Source organism: Balaenoptera ricei, chromosome 17 (assembly GCF_028023285.1).
Source record: "Balaenoptera ricei isolate mBalRic1 chromosome 17, mBalRic1.hap2, whole genome shotgun sequence".
Lineage (NCBI taxonomy): Eukaryota > Metazoa > Chordata > Mammalia > Artiodactyla > Balaenopteridae > Balaenoptera > Balaenoptera ricei.
In genome coordinates this window covers 20,574,244-20,599,773 of record NC_082655.1, presented here as the reverse complement: position 1 = coordinate 20,599,773, position 25,530 = coordinate 20,574,244, and the positions used below count along the sequence as shown (strand labels likewise).

Sequence of the window (25,530 nt, the reverse complement as noted above, 5' to 3'; positions counted from 1 at the left end):
CCCAGGGCTTGAATAGGACAGGCTCCCCAGAGTCTAAGTAATAATTATTTCAATTATCTTTACTGTCACGGCACTTTGTATCTACCAGGAACTATTTTAAGGATGAGGAAACTCAAGTACTGGCAATTCTTAACCCCAGTGCTGGGTTAACTCAAGGGACCAGTTGGGTCACAGTGCAACTGTCTCTCACAGTATAAAAACTGCCAAATCATCATAATTTCAGCTCTTATTACGCTGCAGAGAAGAAAACAAAAGGATGACTTAAAGATTAAAATTGTGACCATTCCACTATGGAGTAACTCGTTAAGCTGCTGGAAACTCAACGTTCAAGCCCTTTAAACCCAGTTTTGTCTCCAGACCATTTAAGATAAAAAGCAAAACCCCAAAAACCCCAGGTGGAGTCAAAGCCTGTTTGTACTACAGAAGTGAAAATGGCAACGTGTGTCATGAGGGACACGGTTTTTTAGCACAGAGCATTTTGCCACAAAGGACGGGTGATTAAGGAGTTCATATCTGTGGTTGTGAGATCACCAGAAAGTCTAAATAAAAGTCTACGGAGGTCAGGTGGGCATCACCGTCCTTTTCTGTCCTCTCAGTGAGGTGGAGAACTGCTTTAACTGCACATGTTTCTTCCTGGAAGAATTCAAGGTGGCATTTACCCCTTTCAGGTGTTCTAGAAAAGCGGATTAGAACTCCTAAGAACCAGTGCGTCAGCCTTCTGGAAAGGGAACATGATTCGCTCATGCCAAAAAGACTCTGGTGAGTCTTTTGCAGCTGCCCCACTTGTCCAGTTCCAAGGATTGCACTGTTTATCACTGAGTCCTAATACCTAGCCTAATAGTACCTAATACTATGTGTCAGCACATAGTAGGTACTCAACAAAAGTTGTTGAATGAGTGAATGAATAAGTATGTTCATTCCATTTTCATACCCTAAAGCACCTATTATAATGTTAGACACAGTCTATACTCAGTAGGTAATCTGTCCAAAAATCTGATGGGAAAGATTGGGTAGCATTTACACCTTGCACCATCCATTAGCATTTTGAAAAGGCAAGTAAAGACACACAGGTGGTTAAAACATTACCTCTGGCACTTTCTTAAGGTCTGAAGGGACTGTGGTGATGGGTATTCCTCACTTTCCTGCCCTAGCACACACAGACACATGTGTGTGCACAGACATACTCAAATATGGATCCCTCGATGACCTCGACACGAGAAAACAACTATTTGCACATTTGCTAGTCCTGGCTTTGTTTATACAGATTCTACGGGGAGGAGTAATTATTCGTGAGCCTTTTAAACAGATGTAAGAGACATTTTTCAGTTCATTCTGTGAACAAATGTGATGGGCCCAAGACCCTGCTAAGAAATTCCAGCCTGAAGAACGAGATAAATAAATATAAATGAATTCATTTGACTGAGTGACATGTTCATTTAATTAAACCAGAAAATCATCTCTAAAAATGATTGTCCCTGACAAAGAAGCAGAAACTGGTCTTCAATTAATAAATTTCTAACAGTGCTTCTGTGGGCAGAGAGGAGTCTCCAGTGAAAAAGTAAGTGGGTAGTGGGGAGAAGTTGGGGAGAAAAAAAGAGGGAAAGGGAGAGAGGAAGCAGAAAAGCTAATGCATATCTAAAATTTCAGAACTAGAAAGAAAATTACAGGCCATTTATTTATGCCTAAATATATGCAAATCCTGCTAGATCAAAATTATTATAGTAAAACTCTTTGTGTAACAAAACAAATATCCAAGCCTCAGGAGAGGATCAATTAATTTCAAAAAAAAAATACAAAATAATTTTAAGTCAATGAAATTTATTCTACTATTATTTCATCTCTTCCTCCCTTCCATGGTGTGGTCTGAATTTTAGGGACTCAAATAACAAAAATCAAATTTCCCAATACTTAGAAGAATAAATATCCACATATGTAGTTTATAGTAAACATGATTCATGACAACCAACCAACGTGATAGGAAAGGGATGAACTGAAAAGTATAGTCAAATGCTTCTCATATGTTTTCAGACCCTCCGTTTACTACCCTCATCAATGTTTAATGGTTTTTAGTGCTAAACATCCGTTTCACTTCTCTGGCGTAGCTTGGAAAGAGTGAGCCTTCAGATGTGTAAATCAAAGCCCCATCACGTCTTACATAGCAGACACTTGAAACCTTGGAGGTCACTGTTAATAATTTTCTGTGCGCTCATTTATGCCAAATCAATTTCAATTAAATCAATTAAAATGGCAACTAGCGAAATTTCACGTCATTGATCTAACAAGATTAAGATTACTCAGGATATTTGGGGGCATCAGGAAATGCTGGGCTGGCATCTCTGCTTCATTATGATGTCAAGTTGGGAGATAAACAAATCTGATTTCTTAGTGCCCCCAAATTGCAGGTACGCAGGAGGCGGCCCAGCAAAACCACGCACCTCCCATTCCTAGCAGCCCCAACTAATGGAAAATGGGGGATGGGCAGTGATAACTATGTGTCAGAAGCAAGCTATTAAGAGAAATCTTTTATTTGAACAGTCTCAAGTGTTAACATTTAAAAATGCATTGGCATCAAGAGTTTTTTATACAAGAAAAAATTGCATCTTTGAAAGAAGAGATACTTCACAGCAGGCAGGTAGGCTGGAAAGGAGGGGCATTGGTTTTGAAGACAACTAGTTATCTTACCCACTGTGGTGATTAATTTTATGTGTCAACTTGACTGAGCCATGGGGTGCTCAGATATTTGTCAAATGTTATTCTGAGTGTGCTTTTTGGATGAGATTAACATTTGAATAGGTAGACGAATAAAGCAGATTGCTCTCTCCAGTGTGGGTGGGCCTCAACCAATCAGTCAAAGGCTTGCACAGAACAAAAAGGCTGATCCTCCCTCAAGTAAAATGGAACCTCTCCTGCCTGACTGCCTTGAGCTGGGACATTGGGTTTTTTCCCTGCTTTTGGACTTGAACTGAAACACTTGTTCTTGGGTTTTCAGCCTGCCAGTTTTTGGATTGGAACTATACCATTGGCCCTCCTGGGTCTCCAGCTTGTTGGCTGCAAATCTTGGGACTTCTTAGCCCCCATAATCATGTGAGCCAATTCCTTATAATCAATCAGTCAGTCAATCAATCAGGCAGTCAATCCATCTCTCTCTCCCCCTCCCTCTCTGTCCCTGCTTATATATGTACCTCCTATACAATATTATATATCTATCTCCTATTGGTTATGTTTCTCTGAAGAACCCTGTGCACCCACTTTTTAACTGTGTGGCACTGCAGCTCTCTGGGCCTCAGTTTCTTTATCTGTAGAATGGGGTTCATGATCTTTACCTTGCAAAATTATTGTATGGACTAAATATGGAATTTAAAATGCCAAATGTGCAAATAGGTGCACAATCAATATTAGCTCCATTAGAGATAATATTGTGATAAATTGGTAACCTGTGCCTCTGTACAGAAATAAAAACAGTATCTAACACTAATATTAGGTATTAATGATTTTGAAAATGGCTGCCAACGATGAAACCTCCATGATTTCCAATATGAATGCCTAAACTGTTCTTGGTGGAGCTGAAGCAAGTACTTTCCTGTCTCTCCTCCCCTCTTCTAGCTTTACTGGAGGTCCTGCCACGACAGCTTTGCCCTGATACCTGCTACGTGCAGGAAATAGTGGAGGCTCTGTGTAAAGTACCTTCTTTGTCGCCCTGTGGGATTGACTGACCAGGAGAACTTGTTTCATTTCACCTGGGGAACTGTAGATGAGGGATTTCAGTGGTGTTGTCTCCTGAGAACTGCAGATAAAGGGCCACTTTCTTAGATCTTGAGGACCTCACCTGCAAGGTTAGGTGAGAGTGTCAGATGGGCTCCATTCCATTTTGGACTTTAAGATGAGAAACCCTCATGCACTCCAAGGGCCGAAGCCTCCCTCTGAGTTCACATGGTTACAACAAGCAAACTCATTAAGCCCAAAGGGAGTTTTACTCTGATGCTACAAGAGGGCTGAGTACCTGGTGCACTGGGTGTGCTGAATCTACACAGTGCTGGGCCATGGCCCTCAAGCTTTCATAAGCGTAAGAGTCATCTGGGGATGAAGCTGTTTAAAATACTGACGCCTGGCTCGAGAGCCTAACTTGACAGTTCCAAGGTAAGGTCCAGAAATCTACATTTTGAAGAAGCATGCCCCGAAAATTCTGCTGCGGGGGTGGGTCATGGATTTGAGAGGGCAGACTGTGGTGCAGAGGAGGGAAGGATGCTACTTTACAACCCTCTCATTCACTGGGTCTCGATCTACCATCCTAGGTTGCCTGGGCTCTTGAGTTGACTTCTCTCCATCCCCAACTGCCACCACCCTCGCTCAGGCTGTCATCACCTTCTGCACAGATTAATGCAGCAACTTCCTGACTGGAGATCTGGCCCCCTGTTTTTCCTTCTCCAGTGCATCTTCTCTTCTTTTGATACAAAAATCTGATCAGGATAGTGTCTGGTCCCAAACTCTTCAGTGTCTCCCCACTGTCTCTAAATCCCTTAAGGAGAGCAAACAAACAAGGCATTCATATCACCACTGGGTCCCTTTCCAGCCTCACTTCCTGCTGGCTTCTTCCCTTCTTACTCACTCCCCACCCTCTAATCATACCAGCCATCTTCACCTGGAACGCACCAAGCTTCCTTTTCAACCTTGACCTGCGAACAGGCTGTTCCCTCCCACCGGGACATCTTCCCAAGCCCCACTTGCCCTAGTTAATGCGTCTTCCTCTTTTAGATCTCAGCTTCCTGAGGGAGGTTTTCCTGATCCCTCAGAGTCAGGGAATTCCCTCTGCTTACTCACGCCCCAAAGTGTAATTAACATCCCCTTTCACATCACTCATCATGTTACTATGATTCTTTCTTTGATGAGTGCCTTTCCCATTAAAACACAAAATCCATGTATGTGAGAACCAGGGCTGTCTTGCTTCCTGAATTTCACAAACATCCAGTAAAGATGGACACATGGCAGGCAGTCAGTAGTAAATCTATGATTTGTTAGTAAATATACTTTAATGGCATGGTATACCTATCCAAAGCTTTTATCATCTTGGCAATTTTATATTTGCTCTATGATTAAAGAGAAAATAAACACACCCTGCTAACTATAGCACCTAGCTTAGTTCAGAGGTCACTTACCCTTGGAAACTTTCCTGATACATTCCTTTTTTTTTTGTTTTAACATCTTTATTGGAGTATAGTTGCTTTACAATGTTGCGTTAGTTTCTGCTGCATAACAAAGTGAATCAGCTATACATGAAAGGATGCTCAACATCACTAATCATTAGAGAAAAGCAAATCAAAACTATAATGATATACCACCTCACACCGTCAGAATGGCCATCATCAAAAAATCTACAAACAATAAATGCTGGAGAGGGTGTGGAGAAAAGGGAACCCTCTTGCACTGTTGGTGGGAATGTAAATTGATACAGCCACTATGGAGAACAGTATGGAGGTTCCTTAAAAAAAATTCCTCCTAAATCAGGTGACCTTCCTACATGATTCTAGAATTCTACATTTACCTCTGTTACTCCTCATGTCTCTTTCACTTGACTTCAAAGTCAAGGAATGTCACATTCATCCCTGTATCCCTAACACATAGCATATACTGCTGAGTACCTGGTAAAATCTCAATAAACATTTTTTAGATGAATTACTGAATGATTATTGCTACTATAAAGGGATAAAGAAACAAAAAAGGGATATGAAGAATGGAGGGGTTATTTCAGAGATGAACTGAAGATTTTAATTCTTGGCTGGGCCATTCATAGTACAGTGTATGTATGCGGTGCCTTCTAGAATTGGCATGTAGAAACTTGGATGCAAGGAGAACCTTGAACATCTACACTATGTAGAACTTTACTCCAGGCACCGAGAATTAGTGGCCCCAAAGAAAAAAGCCACATAGAAAGTAGATCATGTACAATCTTAAGGACAGAAATTCTAAAGCACATAGATGGCACATTTCTCTATTTCTTCTTAGAAAAGCCAAAACAGCTCACTGCATCCTTGAAAATGGCTTTGATTTTCTCTCATCAGGTCCACATGCCATTGTCTTACTACAACAGCATTTCTAAAGGCCCATAGGAGATTTGAATACCATAGAGCCAAGATTTCAGAGTCTAAACATACCCCACAGAAATGAACCAATGTCAGTTGTGGAAAACCCATATCTTTCTTCAGTGCAATATCAGTCATTGAAGATTCTCCAAATCCACAGTCAAACCACAAGGTGACATAACAATGCAATTTTATGGCCATCTTAAATTGTCCAAACAAGAAACATCAAATATATACATATTTTTTGGCTGTGCCACATGGCTTGTGGGATCTTAGTTCCTCAACCAGGGATTGAACCTAGGCCCTCGGCAGTGAAATTGTGGAGTCCTAACCACTGGACCGCCAGGGAATTCCCTCAAATATATTTTTAATTTCATTTAGTACATTTAATGAAAAGGCATCAATGGTAAAGAATTTCAAGGTTGGTGATTTCTGCAGAGGCAGACATGAAGCATTTGGAGTCTTTGTGGTTCCCTTATGGGAACTCTTCACCATGCAAAAGATGCCATAAAACATTGAGTTGTGAAGAAGTAATGACAAGGATAATTCCTGATAGAGCATGTCCAAATTAGAAAGATGTGTGAACACTTCTACCATACGCTAGTTAGAGGGACCATCGCGGTACTCGGAATAAGCAGATTATTTCTCAGCCATGAAGACTGCAACAGATTAAAGGCAAGGGTCCACTTCAAGCCTCATTTCAAACAAAACACCTTCTTGAATGAACTGGCCACAGTGGACTCCAGAATGAAAATGAAATAGGAATGGATGTTAGCTACGGTGTACCTGTCACAATGCTAACTCCTACTAATGAACTGATGTGTGAGCTTAATACTCCCCCAAAGAAGTCTGTGTTTACGAGCTTTATATTTAAAGACCTAAGTCTTTAAATATAAAGCTCATACCAAGGAGAATTTTTCTGAAGGCTCAAAGACCTGACAAAATTAGAAATATTCCTAGCCGCAAAATTTGTGTAACAGGGTGTGAAGACTTGGAAATGTATTGCGGGTAAAGCCCAAGAAGGTAGCAGGTTGAAGAAATGCTGTCTTGGAGGCAACTGGGAAAGGTCATAATCAAATAACGCTGAGTGAAAAAGTGTCAATGAAAGACCCCAGTGACAGAAGAATAATTTGCACACAATCCTATAAAATTATGAATCCAACGTCCTCACCCAACATGAGCCCCTGGGCAATTTAACTGGGTTTTAGGAGAAAAGGTTCATTCTACAGTCACTTGACAGTGTCACTCAGGAGAACACTGAAGACTTCAAAATATTAGGCCAAACAACTCAAGGTAGGTGGGGTGGCTTATATATTTAAGAGCCCTTGCCAAAGGTTTACACATTTAAGAGCCACTGCCATTGTTTTTACTAGTCAATACAAAAAGATCACAAAGGAATAAAAGATAGTTTTGGCAATTTTGCTCATGGATAATGCAAAATGGCTTTGTAGCCCCTCTCGTTTATTACAAATCCATTTAAAAATTATACTGCATGCACTGTTTTGAGAAGATGACGTTGAAAATGAAATAGAGCTGGTAAATAAGAGAAAAGGGCAACAATTACATTTAAATCAGCAAAATACATTTAAACAGAGGATCCACTCTCTGTGGGACACTGTACTAGGAGGTAGGAGAGCACAGCAAAATCAGAAGACAACTGTGGTTGCCCATGATCTGCAGGGGAGACAAAGAAACTGCATGCCCCCCTGCTCTTGGACAAGCTTCTCCTCCTGCCTCATGCCAGCTCATGTCCATCTGTCAAAACTTTTATCCCTCGAGATCTAGTTCATGAGCTATACCTTCAGCAAGTTTTCCTTCCCAGTCTCCCCGCATTCCCAGATGAGGTTAAGTTCCAGTTCTGTGCCACGACTCTACATCTACGCATCTCTACCACGGCATTGATATCCTATTCCTACTGCTAGATTGGGTGTTCCTTTTTATCCCTAGTACCTACCACAGAGCCTGTTACTCACTGGATGGAAGAACAAATAGATACTCAACAGGCACTGTGTAATGAATAGACTATTAGTGTGAACAAAGTGCTTAGGGATGAAGAAGAGGGAATGATTGATTCTGCCTGAGAGATAAGGTAAGGCTTCTCAGAGGAGGTCATACTCACCACGGCTTGGTCCTTTCAAGAGTTTTATTATACCATACTCACAACAGCTCTGTGAAATAGATCCTATCCCCATTTTTACAACTAAGGAATCTTAATCTCCGACAAGTAACTCGCCCAAAGTTAATGCATCTATGAAATGCCTTAGAATGGATTTCTATGGAATGCTAAAGCGTTTGGATTTTATTCCGTAGGCAACTGGGAGCCATCAAATGCTTTTAGGAGGGAAATAACGTTGTCAGAAATATATTTAAATTAACTCTGGCAATAGAAGTGGGAAGTTAATTAAAGGAGAGTGAATGGGGCAGAGCAGAGACTAGAGATCAAATAATAACTAGTAGGTTATTCTAATGGTCTGGGAAGGAGCCAACAAGGGATGATTTAACACAGTGGCAAGGATGGGGATGAGATAGGGAATGACTGGAAAGCCATTTTACAAGCAGAATTCAGAGGGTTTGGTCACTGATTACACATGAGTAGGTGGGGAAAGGAGTGACGCTAAGCCTTCTTCATTTAGGTGATGGTGTGAGGAAGGCATTAATAACCCTGAGAAGTAACACAGGGAGAAGAATTGGCTGGGGAGATGGTGAGAAAGATGATCGGGTTGACTTCGGATATTTTAAATTTGAGATGTCAGTGGAATATTCAGAGGTTCACATCTTTTAAGCTTCATAGAGGTCTAAGATGTATTTGAAAGTAACTTTGAAGTAGGGGATGGTTAAAGCGATGGGCGTGGGTGAGACTCTTCAGAGAGCATGCAAAATGAGAAGAGCTGAGAGGACCCATCTCCAGGGGGCATCAACATTTGGGGAGTGGTAGAGGAAGGCGGCAAGCCACCTGCCCAAGGAGGAGCCACTAGAAACAGAAGGGGAGAACCAAGAGAATCATTATCACGCTCATGGAAGAGATGAACACCAAGGAGGAAAAGCTTAAGGCTATCCAATGATGAAGCAGCAAAGCCGAGTATGAAGAGAACTGATATGTGAGCATCAGATTTGTAACACCAGTGGCACAGCTGAATAAAAGATGTGGAGGAGCCTGGAAATTAAATAGTGTAATTTGAGAGATACTAGAAAGGGCCATCAGACATACCTCATGAACGCATAAGAGGGAATCTGACCGGCTCATGTTTTCTCTCCCGGGAGCTGCAAATATTATTAGATTTTCTTCCTCAGAAAAGAGACAAAGGAAGCGTTTCTCAATGACGACTGGGGAAAACCATATCCTACTGCCTGTACATTGATGCTAGAATTTTTTAATTGAATTAATGAGTGAACTGTAAACACACTTGACCTAAACTTACCTTGAGACAATTTATTAGAAACTCCCAGGAAAGCAGGGCCCTCTTAAAATAATGGTGGCTCTAAGAAGTGCTAGGTAGGACATCTGCAAAGACGCAGTGATTTTCAGAAAATCTCCAGTATTTTTATATGTATTAAAGCCAGTCTCTAATGCTGTTATTCTATTTTTATTATCCTAAGAATACTGGCCTGGCAGTTTCTTATGAAGTTTAATGTATACTTATGATTCATCCCAGCAATCCCACTTCTAGGTACTTAGCTAATGAATGAAAACTGATGTTTATACAAAACCTGTATGTGAATGCTTCTAGTAGTGTTATCAGTAGTTGCCAAAATTGGAAACAACCCAGATGTCCTTCAACTGGGGAACGGATAAACTGTGGTATATCAAACCAATTCAATACTAAACAGTGAGCATGAATGAACAAGTGACACACACCCTCAGCTTCGGTAAGTCTCAATGCATCATAGCAAGTGAAAGCAGCCAGATTTCATGATTCCCTTTATATGACATTCTGGAAAAGGCAAAACTAAAGGAACAGAAAACATATCGGTGGCTTCCAGAGGCTGGAGGTAATGAGAGGGGTTGACAACAAAGGGGTACCAGGGAGAGTATTTTTTGGAGTTATGGAACTGTTATATCTTGACCGTGGTGGTGGTTATACAACTGTATGCATTTGTTAAAACTTGCAGAACTGTACACTAAAAATAGTGAATTTTACTGTATGTAAATTATACCTTAATAAAAACAATGAGAAAAAAGAATATCAGCCTGGGAATTAAGAGACTGGGATCTAGCTTCAGTTATGCCACTGACTAGCTGTGTAACCACAGACTATCCTCTAACCTTCTTTGGGTCTTGGTGCCCAAAACTGTAAAGTGAGATTGGAAACTTTCTCAAAGAGTCTATTGCTGTGTTCTACAAAGACTTCCTTCTTTAAGCAAGGTGGTGGACCAGATGGCCTATTTCAATTCAGATGGCCTACTTCAGTTGCTAAAGTATCATTGTGAGGGTGACTGGACTAAAATACTCAATCTGTACACATGGTTCTGAAAAGCCTTCTTGGATTAGAAAATAGTGTTCCTAATTTGTGTCGTGGAGCTTTGGGAAAGTCCATCTGGTCATGTAATTCTCAACTAAAATTTGACACATATATTTGTACAATGTGGAAAAAGCCCTTCGGGAAACACTAATGTTTAATGAGCTATAACTGGCCTTGGTAAACAATCATACTCTTCTTTTTTTCATTTTGTAGGCACTAATTTAAAAAGGCCTTTGAAGATGGCAGCATTTACTATCTTCGTTTGCCTTATCCTCCAGTTGGAACATTGTTTTCTACTGCTTACATTTACCCAACCCTCAGAGTTACTATTACATTTTTACACTATCCATGCATTTGTAGCCAAGAAAGATACCGAAAACGACACCCCAGGAGTGGTTCCATACTATAGTGTCCCTGGGGTTGAGGGAAGAGTATACAGCTCAAAAGGGAAGATACTAAGAATAAAACAATAATCTTGATGATGATGAGAAAAGTTTACATTTTTGACCCTGTGAAGCAGGGTCAAACTATGGACTAGAAATTGTGTTTGTAAATAAAAGTTTATTGGTACACTACTATGCCAATTCATTTAAGATTGTCTGTGGTTGTTCTCCCATGATGGGGTGGTTACAACAGACACTCTATGGCCTACAAAGACCAAAATACTTACTATCTAGTTTTTTATAGAATAAGTCGGCCAACCCACTTTCACAGAGTATGCCATGAACTATGCTATATAGTTTCCACATAAAATCTCGTGTAATCATCACATTATTGCTATGAAATAGGAATTACTCATTTGACAGATCAGAGGTGATGAAGTTTAATGGATAAAAGTTTGTTGTGAAGTCAGACAGACCTGTACTACGCGTTTTTACTAGTTGTCTGATATTGGGTCTGTTAATTAAATTCTCCATCCTCAGTTCCCCCATATGTAAATTGAGGCTAACAACAGTACTGATTATGGTAGGGTAAATGTCAGGAGTTGATGTGACAATTAGTGCATTGCTTTGCATACAGTAAACATTTTATACTCATTAGCTATATGAGAAATAGCTTTCAGTATCCCTGGGTGTTTTTCTTCCTAGAAATATCCAGTATTAAAGAGGTAAGGATGCCCCACATATGCTTGATTATGGATTAATTTGACAGACGCCAAAATAACTTGCACCACTTCTGCGTGTTACATAAGGCAACTTTTTCCCCTGTCGCTCATGAACTAAGCAGAAGGAAACCATAATAATGACGTTTCCAGCTCTGTACTGCATTTCCCAAAAGACAGCTGGAGGTACCCTGACACGGCTGAGTTTCCTGCAGGAATGTGCAAGCAAGTAAGGCCACCAGATGGACATCCTGGCCACTCCACAGACAGGACACAGAAGACCAAAAGGCTGAATGAAGGAAGAACTACCTCAAAGGCACCAGAGGGAACGACAGTAAAGCAGGGCCAAACACTGATTATGTTGCTTGCAAATGTCAGGTAGTTACAGGGCCACTGTGAATAAAGGCAGGGAAATCAGAGGCCGGCATTTTAGCTGAAGGACAGTTCTGGCTTTAGGTAATGAGCTGTTTCAGGAATTTTTGTCATGATTCATTGATAGTGCCTATAAACTGATGTATTTATTATGAATCCACCATATACATTTTTTTAAACACCTTATAGTTTTTGTCTTTGGTCGGTATCCAGAAGGAGGAGAGCAAGAAAAAGGAGGGCAGAGACTTCACCTTCCCTGTGTTCAGAAAATCCACAGTGGCTGGCTAGAGCTCTCCTAGTCCATTTGTGACTATCTTGGCCGTATTGCTGTCATTGGGCTCCTGGTAACTGAGTGACAATGACTGGTGTAGAATGAAAAGCTTAAGATAAGTTTTAAAACATCAATTAAAAGTTGGAAAATTAGCCTTAATTATCTATTAGCTTATTTCTTCTAGAAACGCAGTAGAATGAGCTTTCCGATGGGTGTATCTAATTTGGAGGTCTGATTACAAACTGAGGTAACTGATTTGATGTGTGTATAATTTCTACAACCAAAAGAATGTTGTTTCCTTGAGAGGAGATCTTCAGAGTTCATTTGTTTCATCTTGGAGTTGATTTCCAAGTTTGTGGTAGGTTCTTCTGAACGCCTCTGGTGGGGATAAATAAGACTTCATTCTTTGAGGATGGGGTTCCTCTTTGGAAATGGCAGCCCGATATTTAGCTTTAGATCTTGTAAATAAAGTGGGTAATCAAGCATGGAGAAACATGGTGGGTCCAAGATAAAGATTGGAAAAAACAAATAACCCAATTAAAAAATGAGTAAAGGATCGGAATAGATGTTTACCCACAGAAGATACACAATGGTCAATAAGCACTTGAAAAGGCGTTAAACATCATTAGCCATCAGGGAAATGAAAATCAAAATCACAGGGACAGGGCTTCCCTGGTGGCACAGTGGTTGAGAGTCTGCCTGCTAATGCAGGGGACACGGGTTCGAGCCCTGGTCTGGGAGGATCCCACATGCCGCGGAGCAACTAGGCCCGTGAGCCACAACTACTGAGCCTGCGCGTCTGGAGCCTGTGCTCCGCAACGGGAGAGGCTGCGATAGTGAGAGGCCCGTGCATCATGATGAGGAGTGGCCCCCGCTTGCCACAGCTAGAGAAAGCCCTCGCACAGAAACGAAGACCCAACACAGCCAAAAATAAATAAATAAAATAAATAAAAAAATAAAAATGCTATTTCCTTAAAAAAAAAAATCACAGCGACATACCACTTTACACATATTAGAATGGTTATAATAAAAAAGACAGACAATAACAAGTGTTGGCAAGGATGTGGAGAAACTGAGACCCTCATACACTGCTTGTGGGAATATAAAATGGTACAGCTGCTGTGGAAAACTGTCTGGCAGCTCCTGTAACTTATACTGGGAGTTACCATATGACTCAGTAATTCCACGCCCAGGTATATAACCAAGAGAAATGAAAACAGGTCCACACAAAAATGTACGTTCAAAATAGCATTATGAATAATAACCAAGATTCAGAAACAATACAAATGTCCAACTGATGAATGTATAGGTAGAGAGTATACTGCATATAAAATGCAAATAAAATGTGGTACATTCATACGATGAAATACAATTTGGCAATAAAAAGGAATGAAATACTGACACATGCTTACAACATGAGTAAACCTTAGAACCATTATTCTAAGTGAAAGTAGCCAATTGCAAAATACCACATATCGAATGATTCCATTCATAGGAAATGTCTAGAACAGGCGAATAGACAGAAAGTAGATTAGTGGTTTCTAAGGGCTGGTAGTTGGGGGGGCCTTGGGAGGAAATGGGGAATGACTGTTAATGGGTACCAGGTTTCTTTTTGGGGGTGATGAAAATGTTTTAAAATTAATTGTGGTGACGGTTGCACAACTCTGTGACGATACTAAAAATCACTGAATTTACACTTTGAGGAGACTGTATATTCTGTGAATTATTGCTCAATAAACGATATTATAAAAATAAAGCTTTCATATAAATTAATGAGGTTGATTTAATTTTGTGGCTTCTATTACTGATAACTAACTATGTTCTGTACTTACTGTCACACTGCATTGAGTGATGTATATATTTGAGCTCGTTTAACTCTTACAGCATCCCCATGAGGTGAGTCGATTTGCTGATCTCACTTTTCAGAGATCAGGAAACTGGAACACACGCAGATTAAGTAACTTCCCTGAAATAACACAGCAGTAAGTGTTGGGGCCGAGATTTAAAATTCAGGCCTGTCTGATGCTAAAATTCATTCTTTCTCCTTATTTCTTTTAAAACATTTTACTCTTTTAAATAGTTAACACACACATATTTCAAGACACAAAGTGACTTAAAAAGCATATGTCCTCTATCCATCTTCTTCCCTGTCCCATAGGTAGAGTTTGTATTAGCTTCTTGTGCATCAGCATTTTCTTATGTAAACAAAGCACATGCAGATATACATTACTATTTCTCCCTCTCTCATTCGCAAATGCAGTATACTCTCTACCTTGCTCTGCACCTTGTTTTTTCCACTTCACCTGGCATCTCAGAGAGCCTTCCATATTATTATTCTTCATTTTTGCGTTTATAACTTCCAAATATACTCCAGTGCCTGGATGTACCATAACTCATTTAGCTGGTCTCCTAACGATGGACACTTAGGTTCTTCCTAAACTTTTGCGATTCAGTTAAAGCTTTGAAATTGCCTCCAAAAGTAAGAAGGAAACATGTAAGAAATACAGTCATTTGTGAAATAAGTCCCTTTCCTCAAAAACTGGCTACTTTGAAGGCAACAACCCTCATTTAAATGTGTTACTTGGAAAATATTTCTTAAAAACAAATAAAATTTAATTGCATTACACCAGAGTCACCGTCCCATGTGAGCTGGGAAAGAAAATGTACCTCTAGAGACTGGAGGGGTGAGTTACACTCTTTAAGGGGAAAGTTCATGGATTTCTGAAAACTAAGTAACATTCTAAGACACTTGTTTGTACTTATTTAGCATATTATTTCCACTGATTAATATCTTCCGAGATGAGGAATCAAATATTCAATACCGAATCACATATCACCCCCCTGGTACACTTCCTTATGATATGTATGTTAAGCCATTCAGTTCAGTTCACTTGGGTGGAATGGAGTTACAATTCTTATAATAGCAAACCTAGACCCAAAATATTTTAAGGCCACTCCAGCTGTCTTTAGAACTTCTACTATCAGTCACAAAAACGACTTGTCAATTTTTGTTTCACTTTTTTTAAAAAGAAACCATCACTTCAATAAGGCAATAGATTTTCAAAAGCTGTCTGACATGAAATGAGTTTGAACATTAACATGGAAAGGACAAGCAATAAAAAAAGGTAGTATGAGTGCAGACAAAATATCCAAGAGCTAGAGAATGTGATCTCTTCTAAAGGGAATGGAATGAAAGAATTCTAAAGGCAAAGCTTTTCAAAGCTAAAGAAAATGACAACAACTGAATTGAAAAGGCTGAACTTAGCATTATCTATCCAGAACACAAACATATATTTAGCTTAATAGAGTTGAGTACTATCTCAGGAAAAATCTTATATATTATGAATCTAGGGCAATGAAAGCTGTAGAAAATGATTTTGCAAAGCAAACACACTGCAGGCTGACAGTAGCAGAGGGGAAAAAAAAAAAGTCCAAGGTGCACGGGATGAGTTCAGGTCTCATTCTATATATCACCAAGGGAGGAAAACAAAAGAGGTGAAGAAACCCCAGACGTTAAATAGAACAGGGCAGAACGACGCTTGTGACTGAAGCTTAAAAAATGTGAATGCATTTTCTGATTATAACCGTAATATGGATTTATAGTAGAAGATTTGGAAAATTTAGAAAAATATAAAGGAAACAGTTAAAATCACCCACAATCTCACCACCCAAAGAGAACCATTATCAAAATACTGGCAAAACCATTTGCATCCCCCTTTTCTGTGTGCATATAAAAATATGTTCTTTTTACAAAATTGGGCTCATATTATAAATAACATTTTATACATGGCCTTTCCCCCCTACTTTCTATTACTTCTTGAGTACTTTCCCATGTTGTCATATATCCCTTGAAGATATAATTCCAATGACTATATTATATTGTATCTTCTGAATTCAAATAGAATTATCTGATTCTCTCCATATTGCTGAACATCTAGGTTGTTTCTAATTTTTCAGTTTTATAAATAGCACCGCAATGGACATTCTTGTGATAAACCTTTGAACCTCTGTTTACTTCTTAAAAGAACTTAGAAGTATATCAGTACGTCAGATTCACATTTAAGTCACTCAGTGTACCTGTATCTGTGAATTTACCATTGGAAGTCTCTGGAGACCAATGCAAACAATGCATATCAAATAAACAATATATTTTCATATCACTCGAAGTCTATATTTATCCTTCTAGAACAGTCATCTTTCAGGCAGTACATTACTTCCTCCAGGCAAATAGACTATTAATGGGTTAATCTAGATGCAATAACATGAAATTTGGCTGATCCAGATTTCTCCAATATCAGTATGCATGCAATTAACAATAGTCTGCAGATTGAAAAATACCCAAGGCTCTCAAAAATATATATTTTATCATCCTTTCATTTAAAATGGTGTACAATGGGCATTAAAATAAAACAAATAAGGGTTATAGTTAATGGAGGTTGACAGCAACCAAATCTTACCTAGACATATAACTTACAGTGTAACTTAAGGTTTTCTTCAAGATCCAGCTTTATTCTGTTACTTCCAGTTATAGGGCTTTTAAGTGATTTCAACATATTGAAATTATTAATGATTCTTGTTTAGAACTATATGGTTGTAATACTGCAGTTTTAAATTCCCTATAGTCTATTTAAAAAACGATTCTATTTTTAAGATGATAAATAGGGTTCTCAAAATTTCTAGAGAGTGTGTGTAAACATATATATGTATGCATTTATATATACATACATACATATATATATATATATATATATATATACACACACACACACACACACAGACAGACACATACTTCTAAAATGTTTTTCTCTCAGTGAAAAGTGAAGTAAAGCAAAACGCAACAAAAAAATTCCACTTATACCATGGCCGTATGAACTATGGAATCACTCAAATTCCAAGGCCCCCTCAAAATTGGTAGTCAGACTAAAATAGCTGGGGCTGCACTGTACAGTTGTGCAGGCTGCACACTGTACAACTCTAGGTGGTGCAATCGTATACTGAGCTATGTAACTGGTACTCTGGGGGTTGTGCAGTGCACAACCTATATAGCTGTATGTGATGACCTTGAAGTTAGCTCAGATAATTCTGTTTGCTTATCCGTTACTTATCTGTACATCCTTCCCCCTAGTGAGCTAAGAAAAAGAGAAGTTTTAGGAGGGAAGTGGCCTTTAAATCTATATACTTTTTTTTTTAATGAAAGAAAATTCTGCAAAAAACCAAAACAAAACAAGCCAGTTTTTCCCTGGCTCCCTTCTGTCACGACGGTAAGGGTTTCTTTCCTCCCATCTCCCCTTCCATCCACCCACTAGGCAGCAGCAGAATACCTTGTGTGAGTAACTGTAGATTTCTGACTTCTTCTCGCACCTTCAGCTGGAGCACCTGTTGTAAGATGTGCTGCCGGAGGTTCTCCTGGGCAATCCCCATTCGCTCAAGCTTTTTGTCTGTAAGTCTCAGCAGGGCTCGCCCTGCAGGGTTTACAAGAAATAAAAGGAAAAGCAAATGAACAATGGCTGGAAAAGGATTTCCATCTTCCTCTGGGCTGATCCTGCCATAACAGAAGTTTCCATCTAAACACAGGCAGTTTAGAATAGAGGGTCCTCCATTATGCCTGCTGACTGGAATGGATAGGCAGGATGGAAAAAATCCACAAGTTTAAAAAAAGAACTTCAATTTTTATCTAATATTGGCAATCCCCAACTGACTCACACATCGAGTTAAATAAATCAGCAACATTTTAACCTGGGTATTTGGGTCACAGATTGCATGTTTCCATAGAAACAATGCTCTCTGTTGGGTGATGGGTTCTGAGGCTCACCCATAAGAGCCCATGTCACTGATAAGCCAGCTGAAGACTTAGATGCTCTAACTGTGGTTATAGAGAAACTCCGGCAGTGTTTAACCAGGCTACGATAACGTTTCTGTGAAACATGCATTTGAAGGTCCATTTTTAATCGGCGGGCACCCACCTCCCCTGCTGCACCCCTGGTGCTAGGTTGGAGTTCCATCTTTGGCTGGTGGGAGCTACGCCTTAACCCAATCACTGGCCTAAGGCAATAGTTCCAGCAGGGCTGAGCGTGGGCAAAACAAGGAGCCTCCGGTGTGAGTGCCCTCAGAACAGACACCCTGGGCCCTGGGCAGCCTGGCATAGTTTCCTTTCAACCTCTTTCTTTTCCTGGGTGGTGGCGGGGGGGTGGTGGTGGGGCGGTCTGCATGCTTCCCTTGCTACTGTGGTTTCCATCAAATTCCCGAATTCTCTCTACTCTGTGCTTGACCTGCACAAGAAATAAAGAGAATAGCACGGCCCTGTACTCCCCCTCCAACACTCCCAGTCACCAGACCTGCAGGTCTTTTTTCATTTTAATTGATGACAAACAGAGTCCACCAGAGATCAATGGTAAGTCTTAGGGTATACTATGATATACGCTTCAGGAACTAAATTCTCTACCTCCTCAAAAAATAAACTCAACAGCCAGAAGGTGAGGTTAGTGGGCATTTTAATCTGAGGAACAGGGGAGCCTGTGTGGCCTGTGAGTAGAGACAGGTGAACAGGGAGAACCAGTTAAGAGCAACCCATGCTGTGCATACTTTTAAGCTTTGCTAGATGCATCAGTCAGGATAAATTAGGGTCCATGCTGCAGTAACAAGCAACCCCAAAATATCAGTGGCTACAACAAAGTTTATTTCCTGCTTATTCTACATGTCGACTGCAAGTCCATCCATTTTGAACATTGTTGATCATGGTACCACAGGGAAAACAGAGGGGCTGGAAGGTCTCATAGTATCAATGAAATGCTCAGCCTAGAGTCACTTATAAATTTTTGGCCAGAACTAATCACATGAACTTCCCCACCCACCAAGGGCCCACACATGAACTGTGCTTCCATCACGTGCCAGGAAGGTGGTAGGGGGGAAGATATATATTTGATGGGCAGCACTGATGAGAACCACACCCATATCGATTTGGCTCTGGACCGGTGCCTGGCAAGGAAGTGAGTGCAGGGAGTTGTGGAGGTGGGTGGTAGTCTGAAGCTTCAGTAAAAAATTTGCATGTGGAAGAGGAAAAAGAGGTGGGGGAAGGGGAACCTGAGGTAGCTTGGCAACAGTGGGCAGATCATGACGGCCATGAGAAAGGAAGCATAGGACACACACAGACTCAGGTAGTTCTGACTGTCTTCTGCGATAGGCAGAATGATGCTCTTTCTGCCAAAGACGTCCACATCCTCATCTCAGGAACCTGTGAGTTTGTTATCTTATATGACAAAAGGGATGCTGCAAATGTGATTTTGTTAAGGATCTTGAGATGGGAGAGTACCTGGCATTACTCAGGTGGGTCCAATCTAATCACATGGGTCCTTATAAGTGAAAGAGCAACACAGGAGAGCCAAAGAGGGGAGAGATCTGTCAATGGAAGCAGACATTGGAGAGATGCAACCACAAACCAAGGAAGACAGGCTTCTACAAGGTGGAAAAGACAAGGAAATGGATTTTCTCCCACACTCTCCAGAAGCAATGCAGCTCTACCTTGATTTTTGCCCATAGGACCCATTCTGGACTTCTGATCCCTACAACTGTAAGATAATAAATTTGCATTGTTTTAAGCTACTAAGTTTGTGGTAACTTGTTACAGCAGCAACTGGCCTTGCAACTGGAACTTAACATGTTTTTAAGAAGTCAACTGAGGGACTTCCCTGGTGATCCAGTTGTTAAGAGTCCACCTTCCAATGCAGGGGATGTGGGTTCAATCCCTGGTCGGGGAACTAAGAGCCCATATGCCGTGGGGCAATTAAGCCTGTGTGCTGCAACTACTGAGCCCACGCACCACAACTAGAGAGAAGCCCGTGCACAGCAATGAATGATGCCCCATCCGCAACGAAGATCCTGTGTGCTGCAACTAAGACCTGACGCAGCCAAATAAACAAACAAACAAATAAATATATATATATATATATATAAAAAGTCAACTGATGGCTTCAGATTTCCTTTGCTATCCCTTTCCTAATTTCTGGGCACTGGCACACTCAAAGGCGCAGAGCTAAGGAGTGGTGAGTCGGAGTCCCAGGCTTCCGGGACAGCCTTGCCTTCAAGTATTCTGCTGTCAGACCTTGATCCCGAAGTGATGTTCAGAAAACACTGAATGGGACTTGGGTATCATTTATGTGGATAATTGGTCTCCAAATAGCAGATATTTAGCTCTTTCTATAGGCCCTCAACTCAACAACAAATACTGCAAAAACCCATGAAATTCAGATTATCTAATTCTCTTCCTCCTCCCCTTCCTGGTCCTATTTGGGCTGTGGTTTTACAAACTGGGACATTCAGCAGCCAGAGTTGCTGAGGTGTTGGTAAGACACTTGGGAGCTTTGGTCCTGAGAGGTTGGTTGGTCCATCATTAGTGCGCAGAGGGAGGGTTTTATTCCAGTGTGCATGGTTCAATTTCTTTGCAGACAAAGAAACAAAGATGCCCCCTTCCCCCAGGAACCTCCAACTTCAACCGTTCCATCAATGCCTCTGACTGATCAAAATGTGGATACATGAGCCCTATCAGAATTTTATCTCCTACCTGGGTTAATAGCATCAGCTCTGAATGTACAAGTAACAAAACTCTACCAGTTATATAAGTTTGTGCATTTCACATTGTGTGGTACAAACAATTGTACCTATCAACATTTCACCTCTTATAGGCTTGACTGTTCAAGTTGTTTCAGCCCTGAGACTAAAGATGTTCTTGCTGTTATTTTCATTATTTCCATTGATAGAAAGGAAAAATGAGAAAAGTTAAAGAATACTGAAAACATGAGAGCTTTTCCTAATTCTTACTACTACACCTTTAGGTGTGCTTTATCTTCAGCGGTAAGAAAATAGAAGTCTTAGACAGGAGAAAGATTAAGGGAAATTATATAAAAGAATTTCCTGATAAAACAACTTCTAGAAAAGATCGTGATCTGTACACCAAGGAATTTATGAACAAAATCTGATTTGCTGCCTTTCTTGGATGGTTTCTACAGAGCCATTTAAGTCTGTGGTTCTGAAAACTCTTCACAAACATTAGATCATTTACAGGAGCAAACGTCCTAGCCATCTCCTAACCCACCACCCCCTGCTGACCACAAAATAAAGAGTGTCCAAACAAGTGTGGGTCAGGGAGGTGATAAGCAGTCAATCATCAATTGCATCTTTTTTTTTTTTTTCAATGTATACTGTCACTTTTTGTTGCTTATCATAAAAATCCAATTGTTAATTCAACAAACACTTTTTGAGCACTATGTCCTTGTCACTTTGTTATTCATGCTGGGGATAATGAGGAACAAGACAGGGCCACTCCTGGAGCTTTCAGACTGATAAGGAAGGCAGTTAACGATCAATGTTTACAGGTATGTGATGAGTCAATCCTAAGAAAGAGCAAATATGGGAGCCCAGAACTGCGTGAGCTAAACTAGTCTGGGTATCAAGGAGCTGTCAGAGAGCAAAGGATATTTAACCTGGGACTTAGGGAGTAAGTAAGATTTAGACCAAGACTACGGGATAAAGCCAAGATTTTTTTTAAAGAGTCCAGTAACCATGTAGATGCAGGAGGCTGCTAGGGTAGGCAGAAGATAGAGGAGTGCTATTATGGCTTTTACATTCCTGCCTTTTCTCACACAAGTGTCTTGAACAACCACCTGCCTCTGCGGTCAGCTGCCTACACAGGGAGGGATCAAGGAGAGAAAAGTCAACCCAATCTCAAAAAAGAAGCACTGGGCCTGGTGATCCAGTGGTTAAGACTCTGTGCTTCCACTGCAGAGGGCGCCAGTTCGGTCCCTGGTCAGGGAAGATCCCACATGCTTCGGAGTGCAGCCAAAAAAAGAAAAAAAAAAAAAAATTAAAAAAAAAAAGAAGCACCAGCTAAATTTCCTGATACTCCAAACTGGTTCTAAACGGCATTTCGGTGACCAGGCTGCTGGGCCCTTCACAGACTCATAGATTGTTGGAGTTGGAAGAAGCTTAAAGTCCTCCATATTGATCATACCCGGGCCTTCTACTTCTTTCCTTTATTAAGTATTTACCGAGCACCATTATATGCCTGACCCTACTCTGGGTATTGGAGCTATAGAGATGAGTAGTATCTTCTGCCTTTGTGGAGCTTATCATTTGTGTGAGAGGCAGACAACACAGAAATAAACCGATATATAGGGGTAGACAGGGACACCTACTGGAAGGATGGTGCTGTTGTAGTTCGGGTGGTGAGAAAAGGCCTCTCTGAAGAGGTGATCCTGGAACACACAGAAGTGTCAAGGCAATGAGAGGAATGGCAGGAAGGCTAGTGTGACTAGGGCAAAGTAGGCAAGATAAGTATGTAGGAAATGCGGTCCAAAAGAAGGCAGGGGCCAGATCATACAGGGCCTCCTAGGCCTTGGTGAAGACTTTGGATTTTATTCTAAATGGGGAAAGTTTTGAGCACGGGATGACTTGGGCATAATCTCATGTCTGAAAAGAATTCCTCTGGTCAGTATGTGGGGAACGAACTGGGGGTGGAGAGTAGGTGTAGCAGTGATGGGAAGAGTCAGAACACCACCAGGGCAGTCAAAACAGGAAGCGAGGGTGCCCTGCACTAGGGTGGAGGTGAAGACATAGTGAGAAGTAGTAGAATTCTGAATTACAATACCTAGAAGTGGGGCATGAAAGAATGGCAGACATCAGAGATGACTCAGGCTTTCAACCTGAGCCACCAATGGCTGGGGGCACCATTTCAGGGCAGGAAGTTGAGTCACTGCTCCAAGAGAGGATGTACCAGAGGGAGGAAATCATGGTAGTATTAGTGCTATTATTTTTTTTCTTTTGAGAGCACCTGGGATGCAGAGAAGTAATGAAAAGTATGGAATTAAACAAAGGAGGACAGTTACGATAGTCTTCTTCTCTCCCCAGAATGTTTTCATTCGTTCAATACTCTCCTCAAATCCCAAAGCTCTGAGTTGACTGGGGTAAGGTGAGCACAGGCACGTCGTGATGGAATTTAGAGAAATCAGAGGGACCTCTTATGACCTAAGGTCTGTATTGCTTAACCCCAACAGTTGTCTTGGGTGCTAAAACTGTTTCCCAGGACTCCTTGTACAAATCCAAGACAGGGAATATTCCAAGAGGAGGTTCACCCAGTAGAAACATGGATCTGACGCTCTGCTAGCAATCTTGGAAATAAGAATTTTGCTGCAATTGAAGCGTGAGCATATACACAAAAGCTTTATTGCATGTGGCCTAATACAATGCCAGCTCCATAAGAATAAGTATCTTTCCTGTCAGGTTCTCCACTGTCACAGGTTCCCTATTGCTGCCCACGTGCTGGTGCACAAGAAATATTTATTGAACGGATATACTTAGAGCCACTAAATGAATGTTGTTGTCTTTACTCACTACTGATGATCTCAAGGTTGTTAAATTAGTGGCTTTTCTGTTTCAAGAGACTTGATTGGACACTGACTCTCAGATAGGACAATACCGACAAAGAGAAATTGAACGTAACAGGAAGGAGGTGGCATTTTGTTGGTGTCGAACACAGGAACACCTGCCAAGTTGAACAGCATTGAGAACTTGAGACTAAATGACCACTTCACCTTCCTACAGGCTTAAAGAAAGACAAGTGTCTTGTTCTGCTTTGGAACAAGCACCAAGTGAGACTATAAGCTTTGCTGAGCAGATGGGCGGCAAGAACAGGTAACTGACAATAGACTTAGGGAGCAGTGTATTAGTTTCCCACAGATGCCTTAACACGTTACAAATACAGGGGTTCCAAACAACAGAAATTTACTCCTCGTAGTTCAAAAACCAGAGCTTAACATTGGTGTCACTGGGCTGAAATCACGATGTCAGCAGGACCACAACCCCTCTGGAGGCTGTAGGGGGGAATTCGTTCTTTGATACTTCTAGCTTCTGCTGGCTGCCAGCACTCCTTTGCTCGTGGCCACATCACTCTAATCTCTGCCTCTATCTTCACATCACCTTCTCCTCTTCCGTGTATGAAATTTCATCCTGCCTCTCTCTTATAAGGACACGTGATGTGATTTAGGGCCCACTTAAATAATCCTGGAAAATCTCCTCCTGCGAAGATCTTTACATCTTCACATCTACGAAGACCTTTTTCTTTATAAGGTAACATTTATAGGTTCCAGGGATTAGGACCTGTATCTCTGAATGGCCACTATGCAGTCTGTTACAAGTTGGAAGGAACCTCTGAGATTTCTGAGTATGGCACAGGGTTCATTGTGTTCCACGGAGAAGTGAGTCTCAGAGAAAGTATAAAACCATACAGGAAACGGCAGGAAGACTTGGGTCTAGGCAGGTGTCTCTGACTTTCAGGCCCAATCTGGTTTGTGGTCTCTAGTTCAGATGACCCCCATATTCTGTTCAGAGAATTGTAACAGAAGCCCTGTCACAGCTTTCCAAGATGAATGACCACATGTTATAAGGCCCAACAGGAAATTTCAGGGTAAACTGGAGGGGGGCAAAGGATGTGACTTCAGCTCCTACCCTACTGGAAAGTCTTGGTGCCCCTGCAAGTGGTTGGGGAATGCCACTTTTCCCAAAGAGTGTGAGTTACAGGGCCTCTTTTCTTCTGGAAATAGAGGTCACTGTACAGTTCCCCAAACAAACGGCCATTTGTGCACAGGGTTAGCTCCAAATCTGATCCCAGGTAAAGGTCTGTGTCACACACCAGGTAGATGCCCCCAGCTCTACCCCAGTCCTGGCTGGGCGAGAGCAACAGAGTGAACAGAGTGACAGGTGCTGGGCATACCATCAGGGTACCACAGCCTGAACCCATGTTTCTTCAATCTCACCATGACTCCAAAATCAGAATTTGTGGAACAGAGATATAAGGAGAGAAGCGTAATCACAAAAGCATGGGATCATGAGCTAAAGGGTATAGATAAATGCCCAGGAAATCACACCTGAGTCTTAATCTCCTCATCTCTACAATGGGAATGAAAATGACACTGTTTCATAGGGTGACCGTGAGGATCAAATGACATAATACAAACACACACCCTCTGTAAATTGGAACCACCATGATGACGCAGTCTGGGCACTACCATTCTTGGCTGGCTGAGGATGCGTCCTCCTCCTTCCTTCTCATCATCACAATAATAATAGCAAACATTGATCGGGCCGTTACTAAGTGTTAAACACTGTTCTAAGAGCTTTACACGGATTACCTCATTTTCAACAATTCTGTGAAGACACTTTTATTATCTATAATTGATCAATAGCTACTAAACATAGCTA

General features: G+C 41.0%; 1 protein-coding gene across 4 annotated transcripts in view; it reads right to left on the bottom strand.

The window, feature by feature from the left end:
• The window catches only part of SAMD12 (sterile alpha motif domain containing 12), a 414,693-nt gene that overhangs the window by 163,114 nt on the left and 226,049 nt on the right, over window positions 1-25,530 (bottom strand). For all 4 annotated transcript variants that reach the window (XM_059901802.1, XM_059901804.1, XM_059901805.1 and 1 more), the window contains one exon: window positions 17,604-17,744. In XM_059901802.1, the coding sequence (XP_059757785.1) occupies window positions 17,604-17,744 (141 nt within the window). The remainder of the gene's footprint in view (window positions 1-17,603; window positions 17,745-25,530) is intronic.